This window comes from Maylandia zebra, linkage group LG15, assembly GCF_041146795.1.
Source record: "Maylandia zebra isolate NMK-2024a linkage group LG15, Mzebra_GT3a, whole genome shotgun sequence".
Lineage (NCBI taxonomy): Eukaryota > Metazoa > Chordata > Actinopteri > Cichliformes > Cichlidae > Maylandia > Maylandia zebra.
In genome coordinates this window covers 10,577,046-10,600,567 of record NC_135181.1, presented here as the reverse complement: position 1 = coordinate 10,600,567, position 23,522 = coordinate 10,577,046, and the positions used below count along the sequence as shown (strand labels likewise).

Genomic DNA, 23,522 nt, shown 5'->3' with positions numbered 1-23,522 from the left:
AGGAGTCCAGCCTCTGTAGGTAGTATATAAACCCTTGACCTGATTGCGTAAGCTGGTCACATGGTTTTGGACGGTGCTTGTGTCTTCATGCGGTTGTGCATTTGTGTCACTGATGGATTAGCAGAGCTATTGGAGGTGCAGTGAATTATTATCATACTTGTGAGCGGTGTTCCAAGTCCAGTGGCCACCGAAACGTTCAATCAACCGACGACAAAGCAGCATGGGATGTCTGCAGTCTAGATCTGCTACCCATTGAAAGCATTTTGTTTATCAATGGAAATCTGCTCTGTCAAGGATGCGGAAACATTTTGCACACAGAAACATCAGTTTCTGAATGAGAACATATTATTCAAAATATTTCTAAATAACAATATATTATATTTTTAAAAACATGTCTGTTTCCACCCTTTGGTAGAATACAGTACTTAACAAATTTATATACGACCAGCCATAAAAATAAGACAGCAAATCATTTTTAAGTCTCTCTAAAAGCCTCCTTAAACTATGTTTAAATTTTGTCAAAAAACAAACTGAATTCATGTTTTTATTCCCCAAAATTTGAGCTGGGACACTGGACACTTTCACAACTAAAACTAAAGTTTCTGTTTAGGTAAGTAACTATAAATAGGCATGTAAAGAATAATAATGTGCGCTACTGTTTTATTTTTCTTCACCCTTCCAAACTAACCATACTTGTTCAGTCTTTTTCTAACTGAACTTTAACATTTAACATGCAAACTGAGGCCTGTAGAGTTTGAGATGTAGCTCTTGGGGTTTTTGCAGGTTCTCTGAGCATTGCATGGTCTAACCTTGGGGTGAATTTGGTGGGACACGTGCCTGAATGGTCCAGACCAGCAAACATCTGCTTTTATAGAGGTGTTGACACTTGCTGATGATCAATTAATTAAGTGCATTTAATTAGCAATGCCTGGCTGCTACTTTCCAGCTGATGGGGTGAGGCAGAATCAATAGATTTGTGTTCTAGCAATAAACATGCCTTACTATGGAAAAAGCCATCTTCACTGCTCAGTAGGAGTCAGGCCTGCTATGTAATAATGGTGACAGTGTTATTGTCCTGCAGTTCAAAAATTGGAAAATAAAAACTGTAAGGAAGCAGGACTCTGGTTATGTGTTTGATGTCACGAAAGTGAGGATTTGACACTTGCTTCCAAGAAGGATTTCACAGACTCGGTGGTAGCATGTGACTGACAAGCTGCATCACAGAATGAAGAATGTGGAAACTTAATAACTCTCCACTATCCACAGTGCTTTGCTCGGTGCTCGGATTTTAAAAGTACACCAAAGGGAATATAAATTTAGCCTGTGGAAGAAAAATTATTTTCACTCCGTGTGCAGACTGTCTGGAGCCACAAAGGTTATGTTCACTTGTTCCTGAGTGCCTTTCTTTCTCACAGGAAAGTATACAAGATACTAATATTTGTCTTGAAGGGAGAACAGCTCAGGATGTCTTGAGTCACATGCCAGGAACAGATTAGCTCAATCTTATAGACATGCAAGTGTGATTAAAGGAACCTCTAATCACTTAATCACTCAAAAACAGTGCATTTTAAGTTTTCTGTAAATTTGCCTTCGCTATTATTAGGCACGGATAAATACAGATTCCTTGAATGCGACTTCAAGCTGCCTAAAGCCAGGATGTTGACCTTAGTATAAGCAGACACAAGCGAGTCATGTGATTCTGCAGCAGACTGAACCACTGTAAGAGAAATCCATATAAAGTCTATCAATAATCTGTTATTCAGGAAAATTGTGAGGCTAGTTTTAGGTGGGTACCTGAGAACCCGAGAAGTACATAAAGATTATTGGACATTATGGGCTTAGGAGTGGGTTGAACTGGGTAAACAAGTCCCTAGCAAGCGTGAGAGTGACTCCTGAGAAACAGTGATATATGGCCAATAAATGAGATCAGACGAGGAAGCGTCAAAATGTGTGTGTGCTTTTTTTTTATTTTTTAATTTAACAAACACAAATACAATATGCAAAAAACAGGCCTTTTTCAGTTACAAAAGAGCATATGTAAGTTCATTAAGAAAATAATTCAGGGCATTTTTTGTCCATCATATAGCACTAAGATCTAAAAAAAATAAATAATAGTAGCATTTTTTTTCTTTTTTTTTTTTTTTGCTAACATACTCAGATTATTTGTCAGAAAGTCTTTAAAATATGTTTAATTGTTAAGAGAAATAAAATTTCAAACAAAAAACAAACAGGAGAGGGCAGCAACACTCCAGTCTAGTCTGTCTGCCTCAGAAGAAGAAGAAGAAGAAGAAGAAGAAGACGACGTCTTTACGCATCATTATTGCGCGTCCTCAGGTAAAGAAGGACCCACGAAGGCTCCAAAAACAACGCGGGCTAATGTAAACTTCGAAACCGTATAGTCACTACAAATTCTCCATATAAATAAACTGTAACTGGGAAAGCCCGAAGCATATACGGATGTTACGTTCTGTCGATGCTGTGTTACAACAGAGGAGTGAAGTTTTCCCTCCGAGCTGGTAAAAACGAGCCGGCTAACGGAGCTAGCTACCGACCAAAGCTGCTGTGGCTGCGCAGTTTCGTTTCAGCTGAACTCACCGAAAACACCCAGTAGACCTGCCAAGTCTGTTCACGTTAGCTGACCAAATATACTTTTTAAATCGACATGGGTCAGTCTGCAAGACACCTGCAGCGAAAGCAGTAGATAACGGGTCATATTTGAAGTTTTTTTTCTCTCTCACCTTTGAAGATTTAACGTTTTATGTCCAGTCCTGGTAACGCAGGCTAACAGGTACTCCTCGGGTTTCCTGTAACGTTAACTCTGTTCTGTTTATGCTCATTTTCAATGTAACTAAATAATTTGACCTGCTTATTATATTCTTAATTGATGTTTAGCCGTGCCTTATAGCAGCTATCATAACAGGAAATACACAACACTAACTTTGCGCGTTTTTATTTTTGTTGTCTTCATATTGAGCATTCATATTTTATAAAACATTTAAGGGTTACAGCAAAAGTTTGTTTCTATCCTCAGCTTTTTTAAAAATTGTTTTGACAGCCTAAAGCGACATCTTAACCATAATACAAAAATTGTCGAGGATGAATATTTTTTAATTAAAGTGATAATGAAATCATCAACTTATTCTATATCAAAGTGATAAACTTGGATATAGATATAGATTCTTAATTTTTTAGTGAAATCACTGAGAATCACTAAGCCACTAGTCTTGAGCCGTCTCTCATTTCTTTATATTTTGCTAGAAAAATGGGATAAAACATCTGCGAACATAAATGGAAATACAGTTTAAAAGGCACAGCGATAGTTTGTAAAATTCAAGAAAATGAATAATTAATATGATCACCTTTACTCTCAACATTGCCTTGAACTCTCCATGGCAAGCTTTCTTGTAGTTTCTTTAAATAGCCTTCAGGAATAGTTCTCCAGGGCTTTTTTGAAGGACATCCAAGGCTCTTCTTTGGTTGTTGGCTGCCTTTTGTTCTGTTTTTTATCAAGATGATCCCACACTGCTTGAGCAATGTTGAGGTCTGGGCCTTTGGGAGTCCAATCCATGACTGATAGTGCTTTAGTGTGCGCTTTTACTGAATTAGCATTGCGTTTGGGATCATTGTCATGCTAAAAAATAAATGAAGCTGTTGCCAGTCAGATGTGTTTGAGATGGTATTGCGTGGTGGATCAGACTCTGGCAGGACATTAATTTTGATTAGATCTCCAACACCACTTGTTGAAATGCAGCCCAGAACATGAAAAGCCTCCATCATGTCTTACAGATGGCTGTAGACACTCACTGTTGTACCTCTCTCCTGACCGCACTTCATACTGTCAACAGTTTGAAACAAAAGTTTTCATCTTTAAGTATGGCTTCTTGACAGCCAACCTTCCACTGAGACCATTTCTGATGAGACTTAAGTGAACAGTAGATAAGATAAGATAACCTTTATTAGTCCCACATGTGGGAAATTTGTCAACTGAAGGACTTTATGCATCTCTCAGGGCATGTCATGTGCTGTAGATAGTTTTTTAGGTCTGCTATTTCTTTTTTTTTTTTTTGTCCTCCTTGTGTCCAGTTTCCACAATTAAAAATAAAGGAAAGAAAGTCTGGCTGTTCGTAAGCAAAATATGAAGAAATGGATGTGTCTTAAAACTTTTTGCAAAGTCCTGTATAAATATTAATTTTGTCCTGTAAGAGCTTGTTTGACCAAATGTTTGTTTTTTAATCCATTCATCAGTCACTAAATTACATCATTAGTAAAGAGTTCATAAAATATGAGTCCATCTCATACATGTTTGCATCATGTGCCTTTGCATTTTAGTTGATATGAACTTGTGCTTTAGTCATCGTAGTTGTAGCAGTTGCTTTATTCCCATCACATATCTTTGTTTTCTGTGTTATAATCTGTATGTTGTTATTCTTATTTTTTTACTGTTATCTTCTTGGCTCTTTTTCAGCCGTAATGAAGAGACGAGCCGATGTGTCTTTTGCATCACTTCATGGGACAAAGAGGCATCGTGATGACAGCAGTTCAGATGACGAGTCAAGACTATCCCGTCAAGGTAGATAATTAAAACAAACAAAGACAACAAAAGAAAATAGTCTTATATATAGGTACAAACCCGATCTTTTCTTACTATAGTTAAAACTGAAGCACCTACTAGAGATTTTTGGTTATACATGGGCCAACAGCACACTAGTATCTCAGTTTCTATTGTTAACTAAATCATTAAACCAGGCGAAGATCATTCCTGCCTTCAACTGCCCAACCAGTTTTATTTTATATGTGCTCTGAAATTCTAAACTAAGGATGCCTCTCAAAAAGCCCCTGCCACAGCAGCAGCAGCATACAGATGATTATGTGGAGGAAGGTGCCACTGCAGACTCTGGGGAAGCTGACTTTCAGTTTGAAGTTAGCTCCAGTATGTCTGCTGAGCCTAATCTGGCCTCTTTGGCCAAGGCGAATAAGACATTCATACAAATTCAAATGGAGAGAGATAAAAGACAGGAAAAGAAGGCCGCCAAGCAGGAGGAGAAACTGGGCGTACTGTCACGTCACCTTGAAGACGTCAGAGCCGGTCAGCCAACACGAGTTCCAGCCGGAGAACCTACGTTACAAAGGTTAGAAGAGTCGGACAACATTGAACATTACCTTTCCACCTTTGAAAGACTGGCAGAGGTCTATAACTGGCCACGGCAACAGTGGGCTGTCCGACTAATTCCACTGCTGACAGGGAAGGCGTTAACTGGTATTCTGGCCATGGACCCAGCATACACCAAAGACTATTACCTGCTGAAGACTGTTATCCTGAAAACGTATGAGATTAACAGAAATGCTTACCGCCAGAGGTTCCGATCTTACAAGACACCTGCTAAAGAATCCCCCCAAGAATTATATGCACGTCTGAAGCATTTGTTTTGCAAGTGGGTGGCTTATGACACCTGCACAAAAGAAGACATTATGGAGAAGATGGTCCTTGAGCAGTATCTTAAAGTGCTGTTCCCAAAGGTGAAGGCTTGGGTCAAAACACACAACCCAAAGACTGCTCAGGAGGCTGCTGACCTGGTTGATGCCTACTTGATTGGTCACAAGGGACCAAGGGTTAACTGCTATGCTGGCCTTCTCAGACCAACACGGGGTAAGTTTGGGGTAGGTGGTGGTTCAGCAAACTGTAGTAGACTATATTAAACCCTTCTGCTTGGTAAAAAACAAACACACAAAAAAGTGTGCTCTGTTTAAAATCCTGTAATATTTACTTCCCAAGATACACTCTCTGTCACTTTTAGTAAACATACTGATAAACGGGACATTGTATCCCAAATACGTTCCTAAAGAACTGTGGGATGTAGAAGACAGTACCTGTGTGTACATAGATGTACGTAGTTTGAATTTGCCCACTGTATAACTCTGCAAGAACATGAAGTACATACTTTACCATGACTTTCGAAAGTAGCAGCAATTCCTGAGTTGCCATATCCTGTTCTTATTCTGTTAAATCTAATACAAGAGAGTAGCACCACATTGTGTGGGAACATCACCAGGGCTAGAAGAACGTAATCAGAGGCTCCAGAAATGTTAGAAAAACCAGCGTTAGTTCAGCTAGACCCTGTATGCTCAAATTTGGCCACAGGTGGTCTTGCTCGGATCGTATTCAGTCTCAGTCCACTTCTGGAGAAGCTACACCAGTAACACACGCAAGCTAACAACGTGGATCTCAAGGGCAGCATATGAAGAAAGGCTGGAGAGGTGCAGAGGGCAGTTTGGAGGAAATGCTGGTTCTGTCCTCAGTAAAGGAGTTACCTTTTCTCAAGTGGAAAAAGTTGATCCCATCATGTCTAAAGTCAAGTGATACTTGGACCTGTGGGTTGGTATACAAAGTTCATTCCTAGATTCTCTACACTCTATAACTTGACAAAGAAGAACCAGGCCAGTAGGGTTCAGTGGATTGTGTGGAGTGGAGTGTGAAGAGCCCTTTCAGACCCCTACTGAAGAGTTACAGCAGATATTCATTGCTCAGGCTGATGCCTGTGACCTGGGCTCTGGAGAAGCCCTGCTGCAGGTTGAACCAGGAAGCATGCATGCAAGTATTTGAGGATGCAGAATGAACGCCTTGGCATAGAGTGGGAATTGGACTTAAGTGTGACTTGTTGGGAAAAAAGTTCATCCTCTAGAATGGCAACCAAGCACTATAATCACTGAAGAACATGAGAGATACCCCCTCCAAGATAACAAGGTGCTTCCTGGCTGTGCAACCCCTTTGACAATCTCTACAAGAGTGTAAAACAGAACTGCATAGCTGACTGCCTCTCCAGGATCCCGCAGGTGTTGTCTTCAGCAGGAGGAGGGGGAAATTGCAAGTCTAGAAAATTTAAATTTTCAACACACTAGCAACTCAATTATATTATTCTGTTTCAACAAGCCAGCAAAATCTCATAAAAATATCAACTACATGGGAAAAATGAGTGCATGATTTGTTCCTGTAAGAGGAGCTAATCATAAGTGTGCTTCCACCCCATTGAGCCTGTTCTCATTTACAAGTATATTAATGAAGATATGGTCAGCCATTGCAAAGAAGAATTTTGACCTAGTGAGAGTCCTTTCCAGGTGCAGTGGTATACCAGGAATGGACATGAGGCTGTAGCTTTTAAATGTATTTTATAGATGCGTAAGATGGTCTAAGATTGTTACATTTGATGGATAATTCGTGTGTGTGTGTGTGTGTGTATGTGTGTGTGTGTGTGTGTGTGTGTGTGTGTGTGTGTGTGTGCGTGCGTGCGTGCGTGTGCGTGTGTGTGCGCGTGTGTGTGTGTAGACTCTAGTCAAAATGACTCCCTTAGTGACCAGGAGGATCAAAGACCCGGGTTCTCGATGCCCTCCATATCATCATCATCATCATCCTTTGATACCCAGGACAATGACGCCCCCTCGCAGGCCTCCGCCAAGTTCGCTATGTACAACAGTGTGTCACAGAAGCTCATGGTAATGTATCAAAACCCTCTCTAAGCTGAGGTGTTTGACAGTTTCTATGTATTTTAAATTTTTTTTGGGGGGGGGGGGGGGGGGGGGGTTTCAACTTTTCAGAATATTTCCAAACAACAAAGAATTTGACCTTTGAGTTTTATTAACTTACTTGATTTTTTGCTATTTCTTACACTTTCAGGCCAAAATGGGCTTCAGAGAGGGCGAGGGTTTGGGTAAGTTTAATCAAGGACGCAAGGAGATCGTGGAGGCTTCTACTCAGCGAGGGAGAAGAGGTCTGGGTCTCACGCTGCAGGGTTTCCAGGGAGAACTTAATGTTGACTGGCGCGATGAACCCGAGGTAGGCAGTAGTCCTTTTTGGCATTTGTGTTTTTTAATCTTTAGGTTTGAAATAATATATGTGAATGATCAATTAACTGTCACCTGATCTCTGTTTTGTCTCTTTTCCTGTTTGTCTGCACAGCCCAGTGCTGTTGAGAAGGTTGATTGGTTCCCAGAATGCACCACAGAGATCCCAGACGCTGATGAGCTTAGAGACTGGATGATCCAGGGACCGGTAAAACCAGAAACTCAGATTCTCACTTACAGATATGCATGCATTGCTTTTGCAGTCTATTTATATAATTCCTGATTTTCACTCTGGACAGAGAAAACTTAAAATTGAGGATGAGACTGAGTTTTGCACAGAAGATCTTTTGCACACTCTTCTACGATGCAAAGTGAGTTACATCAAGTATTTGCTTCTGTTAAATTTATTCCCACAAGGTATTTAAATTGTGGCAAGTGTACACCGGGAAAAAAATGATGGAAGGGTCATAGATAACACAAGTTTACATATTTCTCAGCTGTGTAATCACTGCGCCTCTGTGATGTTTAGTCAATTTTTGATGACCTGGAGGGCGAGGAGATGAGGAGAGCGCGGACACGCTCCAACCCTTATGAGACTATTAGAGGCGGTATCTTTCTCAACAGGTCAGTCTTTCGGTAGTAAAACACAGGCAGGATGAGTAGCCAGTGTCAATAATATATAAGTAGTTTCCTTTTTTAATAGTAGTTTGCTGCTATGAGTATTAATTTAGGTTGCTTCTTACATTTTTTAAAATTTTGCACAGCATTCTATGGCCTGACAGTCGTTTAAAGACAATGATGAGCTGTATTATGTGCGTTGTGTATTTAGAGCAGCTATGAAAATGGCCAACTTGGACTACTGTTTCGACCATATGTTCACCAACCCAAAGGATTCCCAAGGGGTGAGTGGGTCAGCTGATTAATACTGAACTTTTTTAGTTGTATCACAGCACAAAGTTCCATATAAACAGATGGTGACATAAATCTTCTGTCTCATTATGCAGAGACCTCTGACGAAGGACCGCGAGGGCGAGCTTCTTTACTTTGGTGATGTGTGCGCAGGACCTGGAGGCTTTTCAGAATATGTGCTGTGGAGAAGACGCTGGCATGCCAAGGGCTTTGGCATGACGCTGAAAGGACCCTGCGACTTCAAGCTGGAAGATTTTTATGCAGCACCGAGCGAGCTGTTCGAGCCTTATTACGGTACGTTTACAAAACCCGCACGTCACACCCAGGGGACAAGAGACACGGCTTTGTGTTTCCAGTGATGAATGATTCAGTGAAATCGTCACCTCTCTGCATCCCAGGTGAGGGAGGCGTGGAGGGTGACGGTGACATCACTCGGCCTGAAAATGTGACTGCCTTCCGAAACTTTGTCATGGAGAGCACGGAGAGGAGAGGGCTTCATTTCCTCATGGCAGATGGGGTAAGACTAATATTTGTAGGATATGAGGATAAAATAAAGGTGGACAAACTTCACAAAGGTTATTATGGCTTAATGTTTGGATCAGTTTCAGTATGGTCTCTGTTTTTTCCCAGGGCTTCTCCGTGGAAGGCCAAGAGAACCTCCAGGAGATCCTGAGCAAACAGCTGCTGCTTTGTCAATTCCTCACTGCAATTTCCACACTCAGGACGGGTATGCATGTCTCTTTAAAAGCTTGTAAATTGACACACTCACTAGTGTTCTTAAACTTTCTCTTTAACCACCTGTCACAGTACAGTGCACATGTGCAGTATGTTTATAACCCACATTATAGCTGTGTCCCAAAACATAGGCTGCATCCTCCCGAGGCCGCATTTGTAGACCAGTTACGTCACAGCGACGCGAAGAAGGCTGTCTTCGCGTCCGGCCAACAAATGCGTCCTCCTTTTCCCCAGATTTGAAGGATGGGTCGGGTGTATCCTTCGTGGCCCACCATATCCCAGAATTCATAGCACAGCCCAGCCAATTCCAGTTTCCAACAATGGCTGCCGCTACTAAGTTTTAATCTTAATCTTATTCATCTTTATGGGTCACAAAATATACTTTTAAGATATTTTCAGGCGAGAAAGTAGCTGTGTAAACTTCAAATATCTGCTTGGTTTATCAAGACATCACATACAGTGGGGCAAAAAAGTATTTAGTCAGCCACCGATTGTGCAAGTTCCCCCACCTAAAATGATGACAGAGGTCAGTAATTTGCACCAGAGGTACACTTCAACTGTGAGAGACAGAATGTGAAAAAACAATCCATGAATCCACATGGTAGGATTTGTAAAGAATTTATTCGTAAATCAGGGTGGAAAATAAGTATTTGGTCAATAACAAAAATACAACTCAATACTTTGTAACATAACCTTTGTTGGCAATAACAGAGGTCAAACGTTTACTATAGGTCTTTACCAGGTTTGCACACACAGTAGCTGGTATTTTGGCCCATTCCTCCATGCAGATCTTCTCGAGAGCAGTGATGTTTTGGGGCTGTCGCCGAGCAACACGGACTTTCAACTCCCGCCACAGATTTTCTATGGGGTTGAGGTCTGGAGACTGGCTAGGCCACTCCAGGACTTTCAAATGCTTCTTACGGAGCCACTCCTTTGTTGCCCGGGCGGTGTGTTTTGGATCATTGTCATGTTGGAAGACCCAGCCTCGTTTCATCTTCAAAGTTCTCACTGATGGAAGGAGGTTTTGGCTCAAAATCTCACGATACATGGCCCCATTCATTCTGTCCTTAACACGGATCAGTCGTCCTGTCCCCTTGGCAGAAAAACAGCCCCATAGCATGATGTTTCCACCCCCATGCTTCACAGTAGGTATGGTGTTCTTGGGATGCAACTCAGTATTCTTCTTCCTCCAAACACGACGAGTTGAGTTTATACCAAAAAGTTCTACTTTGGTTTCATCTGACCACATGACATTCTCCCAATCCTCTGCTGTATCATCCATGTGCTCTCTGGCAAACTTCAGACGGGCCTGGACATGCACTGGCTTCAGCAGCGGAACACGTCTGGCACTGCGGGATTTGATTCCCTGCCGTTGTAGTGTGTTACTGATGGTGACCTTTGTTACTTTGGTCCCAGCTCTCTGCAGGTCATTCACCAGGTCCCCCCGTGTGGTTCTGGGATCTTTGCTCACCGTTCTCATGATCATTTTGACCCCACGGGATGAGATCTTGCGTGGAGCCCCAGATCGAGGGAGATTATCAGTGGTCTTGTATGTCTTCCATTTTCTGATGATTGCTCCCACAGTTGATTTTTTCACACCAAGCTGCTTGCCTATTGTAGATTCACTCTTCCCAGTCTGGTGCAGGTCTACAATACTTTTCCTGGTGTCCTTCGAAAGCTCTTTGGTCTTGGCCATGGCGGAGTTTGGAGTCTGACTGTTTGAGGCTGTGGACAGGTGTCTTTTAAACAGATGATGAGATCAAACAGGTGCCATTCATACAGGTAACGAGTGGGGGACAGAAAAGCTTCTTACAGAAGACGTTACAGGTCTGTGAGAGCCAGAGATTTTCCTTGTTTGAGGTGACCAAATACTTATTTTCCACCCTAATTTACGAATAAATTCTTTACAAATCCTACCATGTGGATTCATGGATTTTTTTTTCACATTCTGTCTCTCACAGTTGAAGTGTACCTCTGGTGCAAATTACTGACCTCTGTCATCATTTTAAGTGGAGGAACTTGCACAATCGGTGGCTGACTAAATACTTTTTTGCCCCACTGTATTTGCAAAAGTGCTGGAACGTTTTCGGAGACGTCTGTTACCCAAACCGCTCGATAGCAAGCCGGGGGGTTCAATGGTCACTCGAGTTTGCGAGAACAGCAGACTCCCGGCTTCATTGTTTTCAGGCCCCCGCGGTCTTTCGCTACTCAGGCTAAACATGATATATAAGTCGCTCGGATAACTTAAAAATGTTATTGTTGGGCTTTTTTCAGTGTTTTATTTGTTCCTGAGTAAATCGGTTTATCTGAGATCAAAGTTATTAGATTAGATTAGATTAAATAACTTTATTAATCCCTCAGGTGGGTTCCTCTGAATAAACGTCAGACAAAAAACTGATTAAACAGAAGTGTGAGATGGTCGAGAATTTACGCCAGCTGTTATATTTTAGATAGCAAGGAGCAGACGGCTGAGTTTATTAAACTCCACCGAAACAGCAGTGACGCAAATCTGAAGGCTAGACTGTCCCATTTCACAGCCTCGCACTTCTGGCCTTCTCAGTCTTCGAAGGACCCGGCTCATGTAGATCGCGAAGGACAGGTCCTCAGGAGGATGCAGCCCATGACTTTGGACACAGCTTAAGTCTCACTTTCTCTCCCCTAGGTGGGCATTTTGTCTGTAAGACTTTTGACCTCTTCACTCCCTTCAGCGTGGGTTTGGTGTACCTGCTCTACCTCTGCTTCGAGAGGATCTCACTCTTCAAACCTGTCACCAGCAGGCCTGCAAACTCTGAGAGGTGAGCCCACGTTATAATGTGTCTTTGTACATGTGAGAATACGATGAGAGTGTGTTTGTAAAATAGCTACATTTTCTGCCACCTACACGCTACACTTCAGAAGCTTTTGTGGCATCCCATTCACCAAGATGGGCTCATAGGGATAGCTCGCCAGGGTAAATTGTGCTGCAAGTCTAAACTGCTGCAGATTAAATCTCTCAGCTCACTGCAGGGAAAGTAGAATGATCTATAGATCCGATGTAGGATTTATGAGGGGGTTTATGTAAGTGAGGTTACAGATCTCTTCTCACATTGTCATCCACAGGTACATTGTGTGCCGTGGCCTGAAACCCGGCTCAGACGCAGTCAGGGAATACATGTTCAGAGTCAACCTGAAGCTGAACCAGCTGAGGAACACGGACAGAGACGTTACAGAGGTGGTTCCGCTGAATATCATCAAGGATGACACTGACTTCTACCAGTTTATGGTCAACTCCAATGAGAGGTAGAAACACTCAGAATCCACAAAGCCTTCAATCACTGCTCATGAAACACAGTGACTGACAAAGATGGTGTTTAATTGTCTCTTCAGCCTTTGTGCAGTCCAGATCAAGGCCTTGGCTAAGATCCACGCTTTTGTTGTAGACTCGTGAGTAAACACTGTTGAACATTTATCTTTGCTGCACTATAACCACGTGTTTGACATGGTGTTTTTGTCTGGAAACTGACTGGGTTACACTGTCTCTAGGAATCTCTCAGAGACAAGGCAAGCTGACATCAGGAAGGAGTGTTTGAAGCTCTGGGGAGTGAGTACAGAAGCCGATATACATACCAAACTGAAAGAGAATTTTGAAAGAATGACTTAAAAAAGACAAGTTTTTATGTGCACTTTATGTTTATTTATGTCAATTTTTAGGTCCCAGACAAGGCCAGAGTCGCTCCTACTTCGTCAGACCCAAAGTCAAAATTCTATGAGCTGATTAAGGTCAGTTAATAAATTTGGGTTTAAATCAAATCCTACTGGGTACTGTACAGCGCTGATAAATGAGCTCTGCCATACAGACCGTAGAAACGAATGAATAATTAAAAGACATGATTTTTTCATGTGAAACAGTGTTATAAATAGGCTCATTAAACTTCTGAATGTGTCTCACTTTCTGCTCTTTTTCTGCTTCATATCAGAGCTCAGACGTGGAGTCGTTCCAGTGTAAGCCGACTCCTCTCAACTCCACCACACTCGAAAAGTTGCGCCATGTCCTGGACTACAGGTGCATTGTGGGAGGTGGAGAGCAGATCTTTCTTCTAGCACTGGGGGTGAGTTGGATGAAAAAATGTGGTTTGTGTGACACGGAAAACAAAGCATAACAAGAAGCACTCCAAGACCTCAAACCTCCACCAAGGCAGTGTCATAAATTCTGTTGTGTTTGCTCTTTGTTTTGATTGAACACTGTAACTACCCCAGAGACTTTACCGTCTGCGCGACTTTGATCAAACCTGGTTTTCGATGACTTTTGCAGAAGTCTCAGATTTACACCTGGGATGGGAAAATGCCTGTGCGCTGGAAGAAAATGGAGAATTTCAAGCTGGAGCTGCCAAGAGATACACTTCTAAGTGTAGAGATTGTCCAAGAACTAAAGGGCGAGGTGAGAGAATGGACTAAAACTCTGTGACAGACTCAGGTTTTCTTATCACTTATTATTCTGATCCTCTTGGACTCAAATTTTCTGTTTAAACATTTTTTAAGGTATCGACCTTTTACAGCTAGCCTCAATCAGAATGCGTGACTTGCATTGCGGTTTATGTGCAGCTGAGTAGGATGCTTTCTGAGCTGTGTTACGCTCTCCCTTTGGTCCTCAGGGCAAAGCTCAGCGCAGAATCAGCGCAGTTCATGTAATGGATGTGCTAATACTGAATGGCACTGATGTAAGAGATCAGCACTTCAATCAGCGGTGAGACATTTTTATCCACTAGCTTAAAAATGGGTCTTTGTATGAGAAAAAAAGTAGAAAATCATTAAAAAGACTAGTAATGTATTCCCTGTATATTCAGTTTTATATTGTAATAGTTTCAGATAATCTTCGTTGTGTCTGCTAAATGATGTTTGTTATGTTTCCAGGATCCAGATGGCTGACAAGTTTGTGAAGGCGGTGGCTAAACCCAGCAGACCAGACATGAACCCCATCAGGTACTCCCATCTGCCTTCTTTTAATTTTATTTTCTTACTAACTAAATATTCGTTTATGCAATCTCACATGGTTTATAATACTTAAAAATACTGCTTCCAAGTACTGCTGTGGTAGTTGTGATCGAACGCTGAGCAGAAATCTTACTTGCAGTTTGGTAAATTACAAAGATTACAAAGCATCTTTTTTCCCCCCAGAGTGAAGGAGGTTTACAGGCTGGAAGAAATGGAGAAAATCTTTGTCAGGTATGGGAAGAGAACCCTTTGAGTAGCTGCCGTGTATATTTACTACTGCAGCTTCTTAGATTTGTCCTGTTTTTCAAGATCAAGGCTCCTTTTATGGCGCTTGTCAGAAAAACTTGTCATTTCCTTCCCCACCCAGACTAGAGATGAAAGTGACAAAGAGCTCAGGAGGTGTCCCACGTCTGTCCTACACAGGCAGAGATGACAGACACTTCCTTCCCACGGGCCTCTACATCATCAAGACTGTCAATGGTCTGTATGTTGTGATTTGTTTTAACTGCGAGCACAAACAATGCTGCGAGCAAAATGTCTTTATTTATTTATTAGTAAGTAAATAAATGCGGGATTTCTTTTCTCCTCCACCATTCAGAGCCGTGGACGATGGCGTGCAGCAAAAACTCCAAGATGAAGTTCTTTTATAATAAAACAACCAAGGAGTCGACCTATGCAATGCCACCGAACTCTGCTGCTCCTTTCCAGTATGTAGCGTCCTCTTAATTTCTCTCTTTATTCCAGAGATTCACATTTGAAAAAGTTCATATGCTTTTTAAAATAAAAATAATAAGTGAATGTAAATATTTTAAGATCTCATAAGTAGGGCTGTTCGATATAACGATATATATCAGATAACGATAAAAAAACGTCTATCGTTTCATTTTACGCTATCGTTTGTTTTGTGGTGTCGCAAAATAAACTGTTTATGGCAATATTTTTTTTATTGTTTTGATGGTCACTGTAGAATTTCTTAAAGTTCTCTCTTTCTCTTATATTTAGTAACCACATTTAGTAATAACCACACTACGGATGGACAAGCGACTGTTTTTATGCGTTGTCATTAGCAACAATGATCATGTGGCTCCGCCGTCCGCTTGTTTACTTTCCACATAAATCTTTCACAGTAAAGCTGAAATTCCTGTTGAGATTTTTCAAAATAAACTGAATCACGTGACAGATGAGCAGCCAAAAAGAGCCGTCAGGTGCTAAAAAATAAACCTTAGAACAGGCTTTTCCCCGAAGCACGCCGTGTAATAAATACTCACGAAGAAAATTGCGGCCGTTTCAACTTATGTAACACTCGACTCCAGGTACACGGCGCCCAGCTGAAAACACTTCACGCAAGTCGAGTTGCCCAAGATTCACAGAATTAGCTGAAAATGTAAACTTTTTGTGATATATATCGTTGTCGGGACGATAAATGTCTTCTATCGGGAAATTAGATTTTGGTCATATCGCACAGCCCTACTCATTAGCTCATGTTTTATTCACAATAGAACACAGGAAACGTGTTAAACAGCATTTAAGCTGTTTCACTATTTCATGGAAAATATTGACAAATTCTTTTCCTTGCAGCGTGTGCCACTCCGAGCGGCTCTTCTGGGCCTGGGTGGATGGCGTTATAGTTCATGATTCTCAAACCAGAGTGGACCCTGAGAAACTGTCCAAAGATGACGTGCTGGACTTCATACACCAGCATTACCAGCCCTGAAAGACTCCCAGTCACAGGGCTTTGTCAGCTGCAGACTGTACACAAAGTGCGCTGGATTGTGAAGCCTTGGCAAAGAGTACAATCCAGTTCACTAATCGTCATTTCATTTAACAATCAAAGGACGGTTATTAAAATGACTTTACAGCTGATTGTTTTTATGAATCCGTTGCTTACTGTCTTGTTAAATATCAATAAACTGCTTTATGACCCTTTGGAAGGTACCTCCATGTTATCTTGTTATCAGGTTGGAGTTGTTTGCTGCTGTTTTTAGCAGTGGCATGTCCTCGTAAAACTGACGTTTGACAGACCGGTCTATTTTTCAGTCTTTTCCACTTCCTTTGACTCGACCTTTGATTTTGAATTGTAATGAGTAGCATTGCCTTATAGGACAACATGGAGGTGTTTGCTGTGCCCTATAGATTCAGTTTCTCCAGTTCCTCCTCAATGCCACTCTTGTTTTTGTGCACACTGCATTAGCAGTGATAGATAGGGTCACAAGGTCAAACTGTGAATCCACATCTGTAATTATTCTTTCTTCTCACCATGACTGGTCTTCTAAAGAAAACACACGGGTCTGTTTGCCTCATCTTTACACTAACAGTGTCGCGGTGCTTTCCTTTGCAAAACTGTGTAGCATGTAAATCATCCTTTAAGTCGTTCTCACAGTCATTTCAACGTGCATTCAGAGATGGAGCAGCTCTCTCCTTTCCACGCTTCTCTGTCATCTAGACTGTGGGAGTGAAGTTTGGAAGGTGTCCCCTTTAGTTTTGAGGTTGTTTGTACCCCACCTGCTCTTTAAAATTGTGCCTCCATATCTTCTAGTTGTGTGTCTGGTTTTTGTTTTGTTTTTTTTAATGCTGCAAATGAGTTATTTTTCTGGTGTAAATTTAGCTTTCAATCTCTTTGATGTAAATATTAATAAGTAAATAAATGGGAGATGCTGTTCCCACAATATATGTTCAACTGCCTGGTGATATTGGGTGGAGACAGTAGTTGGAGTAAAGGCTGGATTAAGCTGTTAGAAGGCAACGGGTGTGCTCATATACCAACCAAATTACACAAGTGCACACAACATTTTGTAGCTTAGTTGTTTTGCTCACAGCTTTAGAAATGTGGTCAGACTGTGGGAATTTGTTATTGTAGATTCAGTAAAACCCAATTTGAGCCCAGTATAAGAGAAATAAAGCTTTGGGAATACTAATCTGTTCACTCTGGAAGCATGAACCATTATGAATCTATTTCACCTGCTGTGTAAGTACAGGCATTAACAAGTGCAGGTCAACCCTCAAGGAAAAGCAGTGGTTTTGCAGGTGGTTGCCACAGAACTTGCCTTCTCCTGTTTTTCAGCAGAGTCTCAAGAGCTGCACGGTGCTGGTCTGTGAGCACTGGCCCCACTAAAGGATGGCAGAAGCTCATGCTGGTCCTTGTTGAGTCTGTTTCTGATAGTTTGGTCAGTAACACACAGGTGAGTAGCCTGCTGGACGTCATTGTGCAGGCCTCCAGCAGTGCTCCTCCTGTTCCTCCTTGCACAATGGACCTGCTGGGTTGATGTTCAGCATATCAGGTCTATCCATAGATTCCTCCACTATGGTCCACTGGTATCTCTGGATGTGCCTTCATAATAATAAAAGATCTGATCCTCTGGGTCATTTATTCCACATTAACTTTCTGAATCCTTTCAGTTTCACTGGCAACTCATAAGATTGAGAGTCACTTCTATTAACAGCAAATTGTCCTCACAGTTCTGCTGCTTTTTACACATTACACAAGAGAAACATTGTCTTTTACTCTTTTACCTTCAACTCTGAACACAATAAAATCTTATTTCACTGGAATTTTCCAGGCACGTTATCATTTCATTATCTTACATCAAAATAATACATCCCAACCAATTAGAGTAGAAGGTTATTATAGATTACTAAAAGTAGATGTGAAAATTGTTGCTGTTAAACTGAAATTAAAATAAAATTGGATGTAAAACCTGTACTGAAATAAATGTATACAGGAAAACTTATGAGTTATGAAAGAAATAATCAAACAGATGCAAAGTTTCAGTAACTGGTTTAAAAATCTATATATTTCTAGTAGAAGAATTGTTGTAAATGACTTCATATATAATTGATTTGTCATGATAAAAAGTCTACATGATGTTAAGCAGAAATTGCAACAAATAAAACATAGTTCTATAAAAACTTTGTAAGTGGCTAGAAAGGACTGAGCTGATTACAATGTAGAGCACAGTATGTATAATAATAAGGACAAGGATACTTTCAAAACAGGTCATTTCTTTATTTTACATATAAACCATTTTATAAAGCCTGTTGACCACAGCCTGTATACTAATATAAGCAAAGACATTAGACATTAAATAACACACAAACACACACGGAAATCACTTTTTGGTACGAAAGGGTGTACACATTCATGCCAAACCGGTTTAAATTCAGGCTGAAGTTGAACTTTCCAAGAGAAGGCTTGTATTTACTCGGGGCGTGTCCTATTGTGACAAGCAATCGGTCCGCCAATCAAAATGCGCATTTATGTAACAGGAAGAGATGTTACGAAAACAAGCGCTCCTAACAGCACACACCTTGTTCGCCCAGACATCGGTTACCAAACACTCGAGTTGACTGGTAATTATGTCTTTTTCTATCTTTATATGTTATTATTTTACTGTAAAAAAAATAATTTTGCTGTGTTTTGATAAAAAGCTACACGTCCACCGAAATAAGAAAAAAAACCGATTGCATTTGTAGGAAGTTGTTGAATAACCTAAGATGCGCGGTTTTACATTATTGTTTAACTTTGCAGCGGCTGGAAAGCTGAGTTTGCTTCTGTCTTATCCTTGGAAAAGGAGGTTTGGATCATCAGTCATGCTGAAAGCTGTGGGACAAGTGTTGTTCTCAACTGGTCTGCAGAATCCGAAATTCACTGCAGAGGAGAAAAAGGTAAGTGCTCTGCAGTTTAGCTCATAAAACAGAATATTGGACCTTGTCCCCACTGTCACGGGACAACAGGGTGGTGTGCATCAAATGAGTGCTTGATGTTCAGTTGACAGCAGAAGAAACCACAGTAAACTTGGTTAAACTATTAACCCCTGTGTCGTGTGTGCACTGCGTTATGCATATTTCCACTTTTTGATTTTTTAGTTCTTGTGATGCTGAATTTATCCAGTAGATCATCCAGATGTTTGTGCTAAATATAAACAAGAATAAAGACCAATTCGAGAAAGTCTTGTCTGATATAAGATTTGTAACTGATTAACGGCCCTTTTTTTTGTTGCATTATTAATTTCATAACGAGCTAAATATTTTCAAGTGGTGAAATGTGTGAACTGCAGGCAGGTCAGTTCACACCCAGACTCTTCTGTAATGAAGCTGTGCTATTGTAATAGCACAGCTTCATAATAGCACGTATACAGCTGGCATCATCTGGATGCCAGCTGTATACGCTGGATAAGCTGTATGTGTTATTCTAAAACCTGTATATACAGCGGGGGTGGAACTACAGGAGGGGCAGACAAAAGAAATGTCTGACAACAGAAATTTTCCATTTTGCTTTAGTGCATTTTAAATGAACGTTGGCCCAGAGAAGAAGGTAGTGTTTCTGGATCATGTTTCATATATATATTCATGGATAGTGAACCGTGTTCATAGACAGTGATTTATGGAAGGGCTCCTGAGTCCATGCAGTGATTTCCATGACAGACTCGTGCCTGTTTTTAAAGCAATGCTGCCCGAGAGCACAAACCTCACAAGAATCCAGAATTGATTTTGGGGCCTTTTCTCGTGCGCATGGAGATTTCTCCAGATTCTGAGATTTTTTTGATATTATGTATTGTAGATGATGAGATATTTAAAGTCTTAGATGTCCTTTTTATTCTGTTTCATGTTACTGATGTGCTGACAGTTAACCTAATTAGTGCAAAATTTTCCTCTAGATGTTACTTTTTAACACCACCAACACCACCTTGAAACATGTTGCAGCCATCAAATTCAAAATGAGCCAATAATTTTCTTAAAAGTTTTATATTTTCTCAGTTTCAGCATTTGATATATTTTTTCTGTTCTATTGTAATGAAAATATGCTTTTATGAGTTTTGCAAATCATTGTGTTATGTTTGCTGTGTGAAATTTTCACACAGCAATTTTTTTCACACAACTCCAGTTTTCTAGATTTGTGGCTAAATGAGTCATATTTTTGTTGTAACACACATTTGAAGAAAAAATGGGATTGTCTTTTTCACAGTTTTGAGGTATTTTGTATACATAATCTTGGATATTTTTTAAAATTGCTCATTAATAATCAATTGTCATCCTCATTGTGCGCCTGTGTGTGGCAGGGACAGGACTATGAAATCCGCACCTACCAGCCCACTAAGTGGGTGAGCACCTCTGTGAGCGGGATGCAGCTGGAAGCAGCCTTGTCTACTGGCTTCCGTAGACTCTTCAACTACATCCAAGGCAACAATAAAAACAGTGAGTTTCATGTTACTGCTATCACCTTCACGCAAGGTAAGCTGAGCCTGTGTTGCTGAGGCTGTGCGAGTTTTATTTTGTGGCGCTGTGGCAAATCTGTTACAAAACCTACACTTCACAATGGCAGTATTTTAATGTTGCACAATAAATTTACAGAGAACTGGGGTTCCAAGGCATCAATGGATGGAAAAGTCGGAGAAAGTGCACTTTCGTTCCTGCTCAGCACTTTGCAACAGTTCCTCCTGTCTTACTTTTGCCTTGCTCAGCAGTTTGCAGCAATATTTATGAGAATATATATTGTTTGTGTTGCTGGCTCCTGAGGTCAGCAGCATAAGGAGATTGTGATCTGTAAACATGGCGTTTAATCCCATTCATCTGGCGCACATCGTGGTTACAGCCCAACCATCTGTACAGCTGTCACCATTCACCAAAGTTTCGATTCACCAGCTGGTGACTGATAGTTCGTTTAGGAAATTTAACATCTGTAAATCTTACACAAGCTGGTTATATTTCAGCCCTATTATCATCATCATCATCATGTTTGGCATGTGCGGCTACTCTTTCTTTTTTTTTTTTTTTTTTTTTTTTTTTCTTTTCAACAAAAGAACCTCCTTTCTTGCTGGTTCTATAGAGGCCAAAGTGGAGATGACGGCCCCCGTGACGTGCTACGTGAAACCCGGGGCCGGCCCTGCATGTGAATCTCAGTTCACCGTATCCTTCTACATCCCAGAGGAGCATCAGGCCACTCCACCCGAGCCCAACGAGCCCGAGGTGTTTATAGAGCACAGGAAGGAGTTGACGGTGTATGTCAGGTAGGGTACAAACAGAGCCGCCAGGTTAGACTTTGGATTGTTTATTTTGTGAAAGTCCAAAACAAATACAGTGATCAGCCATGAGTGGTTTAGTTTTTTTTTTCTTTAAAAAAAAAGAAGAAGAAAGAAATCAATCTTTTGTCTATTCCTCCAGGACATACGGTGGTTTCTCCAATGATAACATGAAGCGTGAAGAGCTGCTGAAGCTTATGGAAAGTCTGAAGAGGGATGGAGTCCAATACATCGAGAAACCGTACTACGTAGCCGGGTACGACAGCCCTTTCAAACTGACCAACCGCAGGAATGAGGTTTGGATCCTCAAGAACGAAGAGGAGCAGTAGAGCGTTCCTGGGTCACTCTATCCTATCAAAATGTTAGTGAAGGGAATTTAAATGTGATGATTTGATACATTTCTGTTTGACCAGAAACAAAAGTTAGATTTGTTACTTACACTAAAAGTTACTGATTACTCACTGAAAAACTTGATAAGGAGACTAATTACACGACAACTAGAGGTCCTGTCGGCCATGTGAAGCAATATAACCAGCAGGTGGAGCCAAGTAGTCAAGAAAATGTTTCTTATGTTAACAGAAAACCCCACAAGTACGTCTTAATTTAAAAAAAAATATATTTTTTTTTAATGAATATTTTCAAAATACACTAATTTTAGGCTTTTGATTGTGCATGTTGCTAACCTCCTTTTTCACAGCAGATGTTTGCGCCTGACAGGGCAGGGACAGCACCCATGTGACTGATAACATTCACAGTGTGAGCCGGGTCCAGGGGGGGCAGTGTAGGCTGGCTCACTGTGGGAGCACACTGTGTACCTTTCCTGTGTGCGACGGACACGAAGCTTCTTGCTTTTCATTTACACTCCCACACTAGCAGGTGAGAGCAGCCACGTGTCACTCAGGCGACGCTGCTTAGATTTGCCGTGTCATCAGATGTTTCCATCAACAAAGATCTGTTTAAGTCATGCTGACACCATAAATATATCTATTTTAGGATCACTGGCTGCACTCAGAATATGTGAGACTTTCAAAAGTAAACCAGAATATATATATATATATATAGTCTTTCCTGCAGGTCTTGTTGGAAGACTTAGTGAAAACAGTTAACCCATAATCATGAAACACAATTTCAAACAAACAGTTTCAGCTGCTTTTTCCTGCAACGTCAAGTCGAAGCCTTTGCTGTGAAAAATGTTCAAATAACATGGCAACTAACTGCTACTTGTTTACACTCGCATATTGATGTGACAGGACTGTGTGTAGGAAACAAAGAAAGCAAAGGAAATGTTCGTAGTTGGGTTTTTAAGTTAGTCCTAAAATAATACTAGTGCCTTTATGGACATTAAAACACAGATAAATCCAGTCATCGCTGTGTGTAAAAGTGCAGTCTGACGGCTATTAGATGCAACTATGAGGCTTTGTCAGTTAGAGTTACGTGAATCAGCAGTCAAAATGGGGGGAAAAATAGTTTTTTGCAGTTTAGTGAGGACTCGCAGTCCATAAAAAAAAAAAAAATAAATAAATCTACACAAAAATTATCAGTGCATCTAAAAGTGCAGAAGCCTCATATTTGTTTTCACTGAACTTTGGAGTATAATATTTGCACACGCCACGAGTTCAGCCTGTGAAAATGTGTCTCCTGGTACTTGGATTTGAGTCGCATTAAGAAAGGGATCGCATCAAATCCATTATGACCAGAGGGATCAAGTGCAAGGGATTAAGCATTAAACATATTTTGACTTTGTAGATCAGCTGCACAGTTTAGCAGAAGGTTTGTGTTGTCAGTCAGCTCTGGGAAGGTGACTCTGCCTGGCAAGCGGCCGAGCGTCGGTAAATCTCAGTTTATCTGCTCTCAGGCCTCACTTACTGCCACTGCGACCGCATATGCATCCATTGTGATGAATGGCTGGGCCCGTCGCAACACGTCTCATAAGCTGTCATTTTTGTCAATGAATATAAATGTGTGTTTAACCAGCTTTGTGCTCAATTGCTCAGACTGACCATTTTTGGTTTAATATTGACAGAGAGCTAATAAAAATGTGCCTTTTTTCTTTTA

At 40.9% G+C, this 23,522-nt stretch overlaps 2 protein-coding genes across 3 annotated transcripts; both read left to right on the top strand.

The window, feature by feature from the left end:
• Positions 1-2,252: 2,252 nt before the first annotated feature.
• cmtr1 (cap methyltransferase 1) lies at positions 2,253-17,121 on the top strand. 2 transcript variants are annotated; one of them, XM_004541779.3, is made up of 24 exons: positions 2,253-2,334; positions 4,466-4,570; positions 7,322-7,488; positions 7,670-7,828; positions 7,952-8,044; positions 8,136-8,207; positions 8,366-8,460; positions 8,666-8,738; positions 8,841-9,039; positions 9,144-9,262; positions 9,376-9,472; positions 12,143-12,275; positions 12,580-12,759; positions 12,847-12,903; positions 13,003-13,060; positions 13,171-13,239; positions 13,437-13,568; positions 13,772-13,897; positions 14,112-14,203; positions 14,371-14,439; positions 14,635-14,682; positions 14,819-14,931; positions 15,050-15,158; positions 16,030-17,121. In XM_004541779.3, exons 2-24 carry the CDS (start codon positions 4,471-4,473, stop codon positions 16,163-16,165), a joined length of 2,496 nt encoding a protein of 831 aa, XP_004541836.1. In that variant the 5' UTR covers positions 2,253-2,334; positions 4,466-4,470; the 3' UTR covers positions 16,166-17,121. The 2 variants fall into 2 exon arrangements, with proteins under 2 accessions (XP_004541836.1, XP_004541835.1); XM_004541778.3 differs by having other exon boundaries at positions 2,315-2,788.
• A 1,560-nt stretch (positions 17,122-18,681) lies between these two features.
• On the top strand, positions 18,682-23,522 carry hebp2 (heme binding protein 2). The gene is made up of 5 exons (XM_004541780.3): positions 18,682-18,798; positions 18,977-19,113; positions 20,508-20,643; positions 21,275-21,455; positions 21,610-23,522. The coding sequence occupies exons 1-5, from the start codon at positions 18,696-18,698 to the stop codon at positions 21,794-21,796; spliced, it is 744 nt and encodes a 247-aa protein (XP_004541837.2). The 5' UTR covers positions 18,682-18,695; the 3' UTR covers positions 21,797-23,522.

Bases quoted from the DNA above. Each gene is read 5' to 3' on its own strand.
- cmtr1 (XM_004541779.3), top strand. From the start codon at position 4,471: ATGAAGAGACGAGCCGATGTGTCTTTTGCATCACTTCATGGGACAAAG. The intron at 13,569-13,771 runs GTGAGTTGGATG...TGACTTTTGCAG, and splicing joins TCTTTCTTCTAGCACTGGGG to AAGTCTCAGATTTACACCTG. The intron at 13,898-14,111 runs GTGAGAGAATGG...TTTGGTCCTCAG, and splicing joins TCCAAGAACTAAAGGGCGAG to GGCAAAGCTCAGCGCAGAAT.
- hebp2 (XM_004541780.3), top strand. From the start codon at position 18,696: ATGCGCATTTATGTAACAGGAAGAGATGTTACGAAAACAAGCGCTCCT. The intron at 19,114-20,507 runs GTAAGTGCTCTG...TGTGTGTGGCAG, and splicing joins TCACTGCAGAGGAGAAAAAG to GGACAGGACTATGAAATCCG. The intron at 21,456-21,609 runs GTAGGGTACAAA...CTATTCCTCCAG, and splicing joins GAGTTGACGGTGTATGTCAG to GACATACGGTGGTTTCTCCA.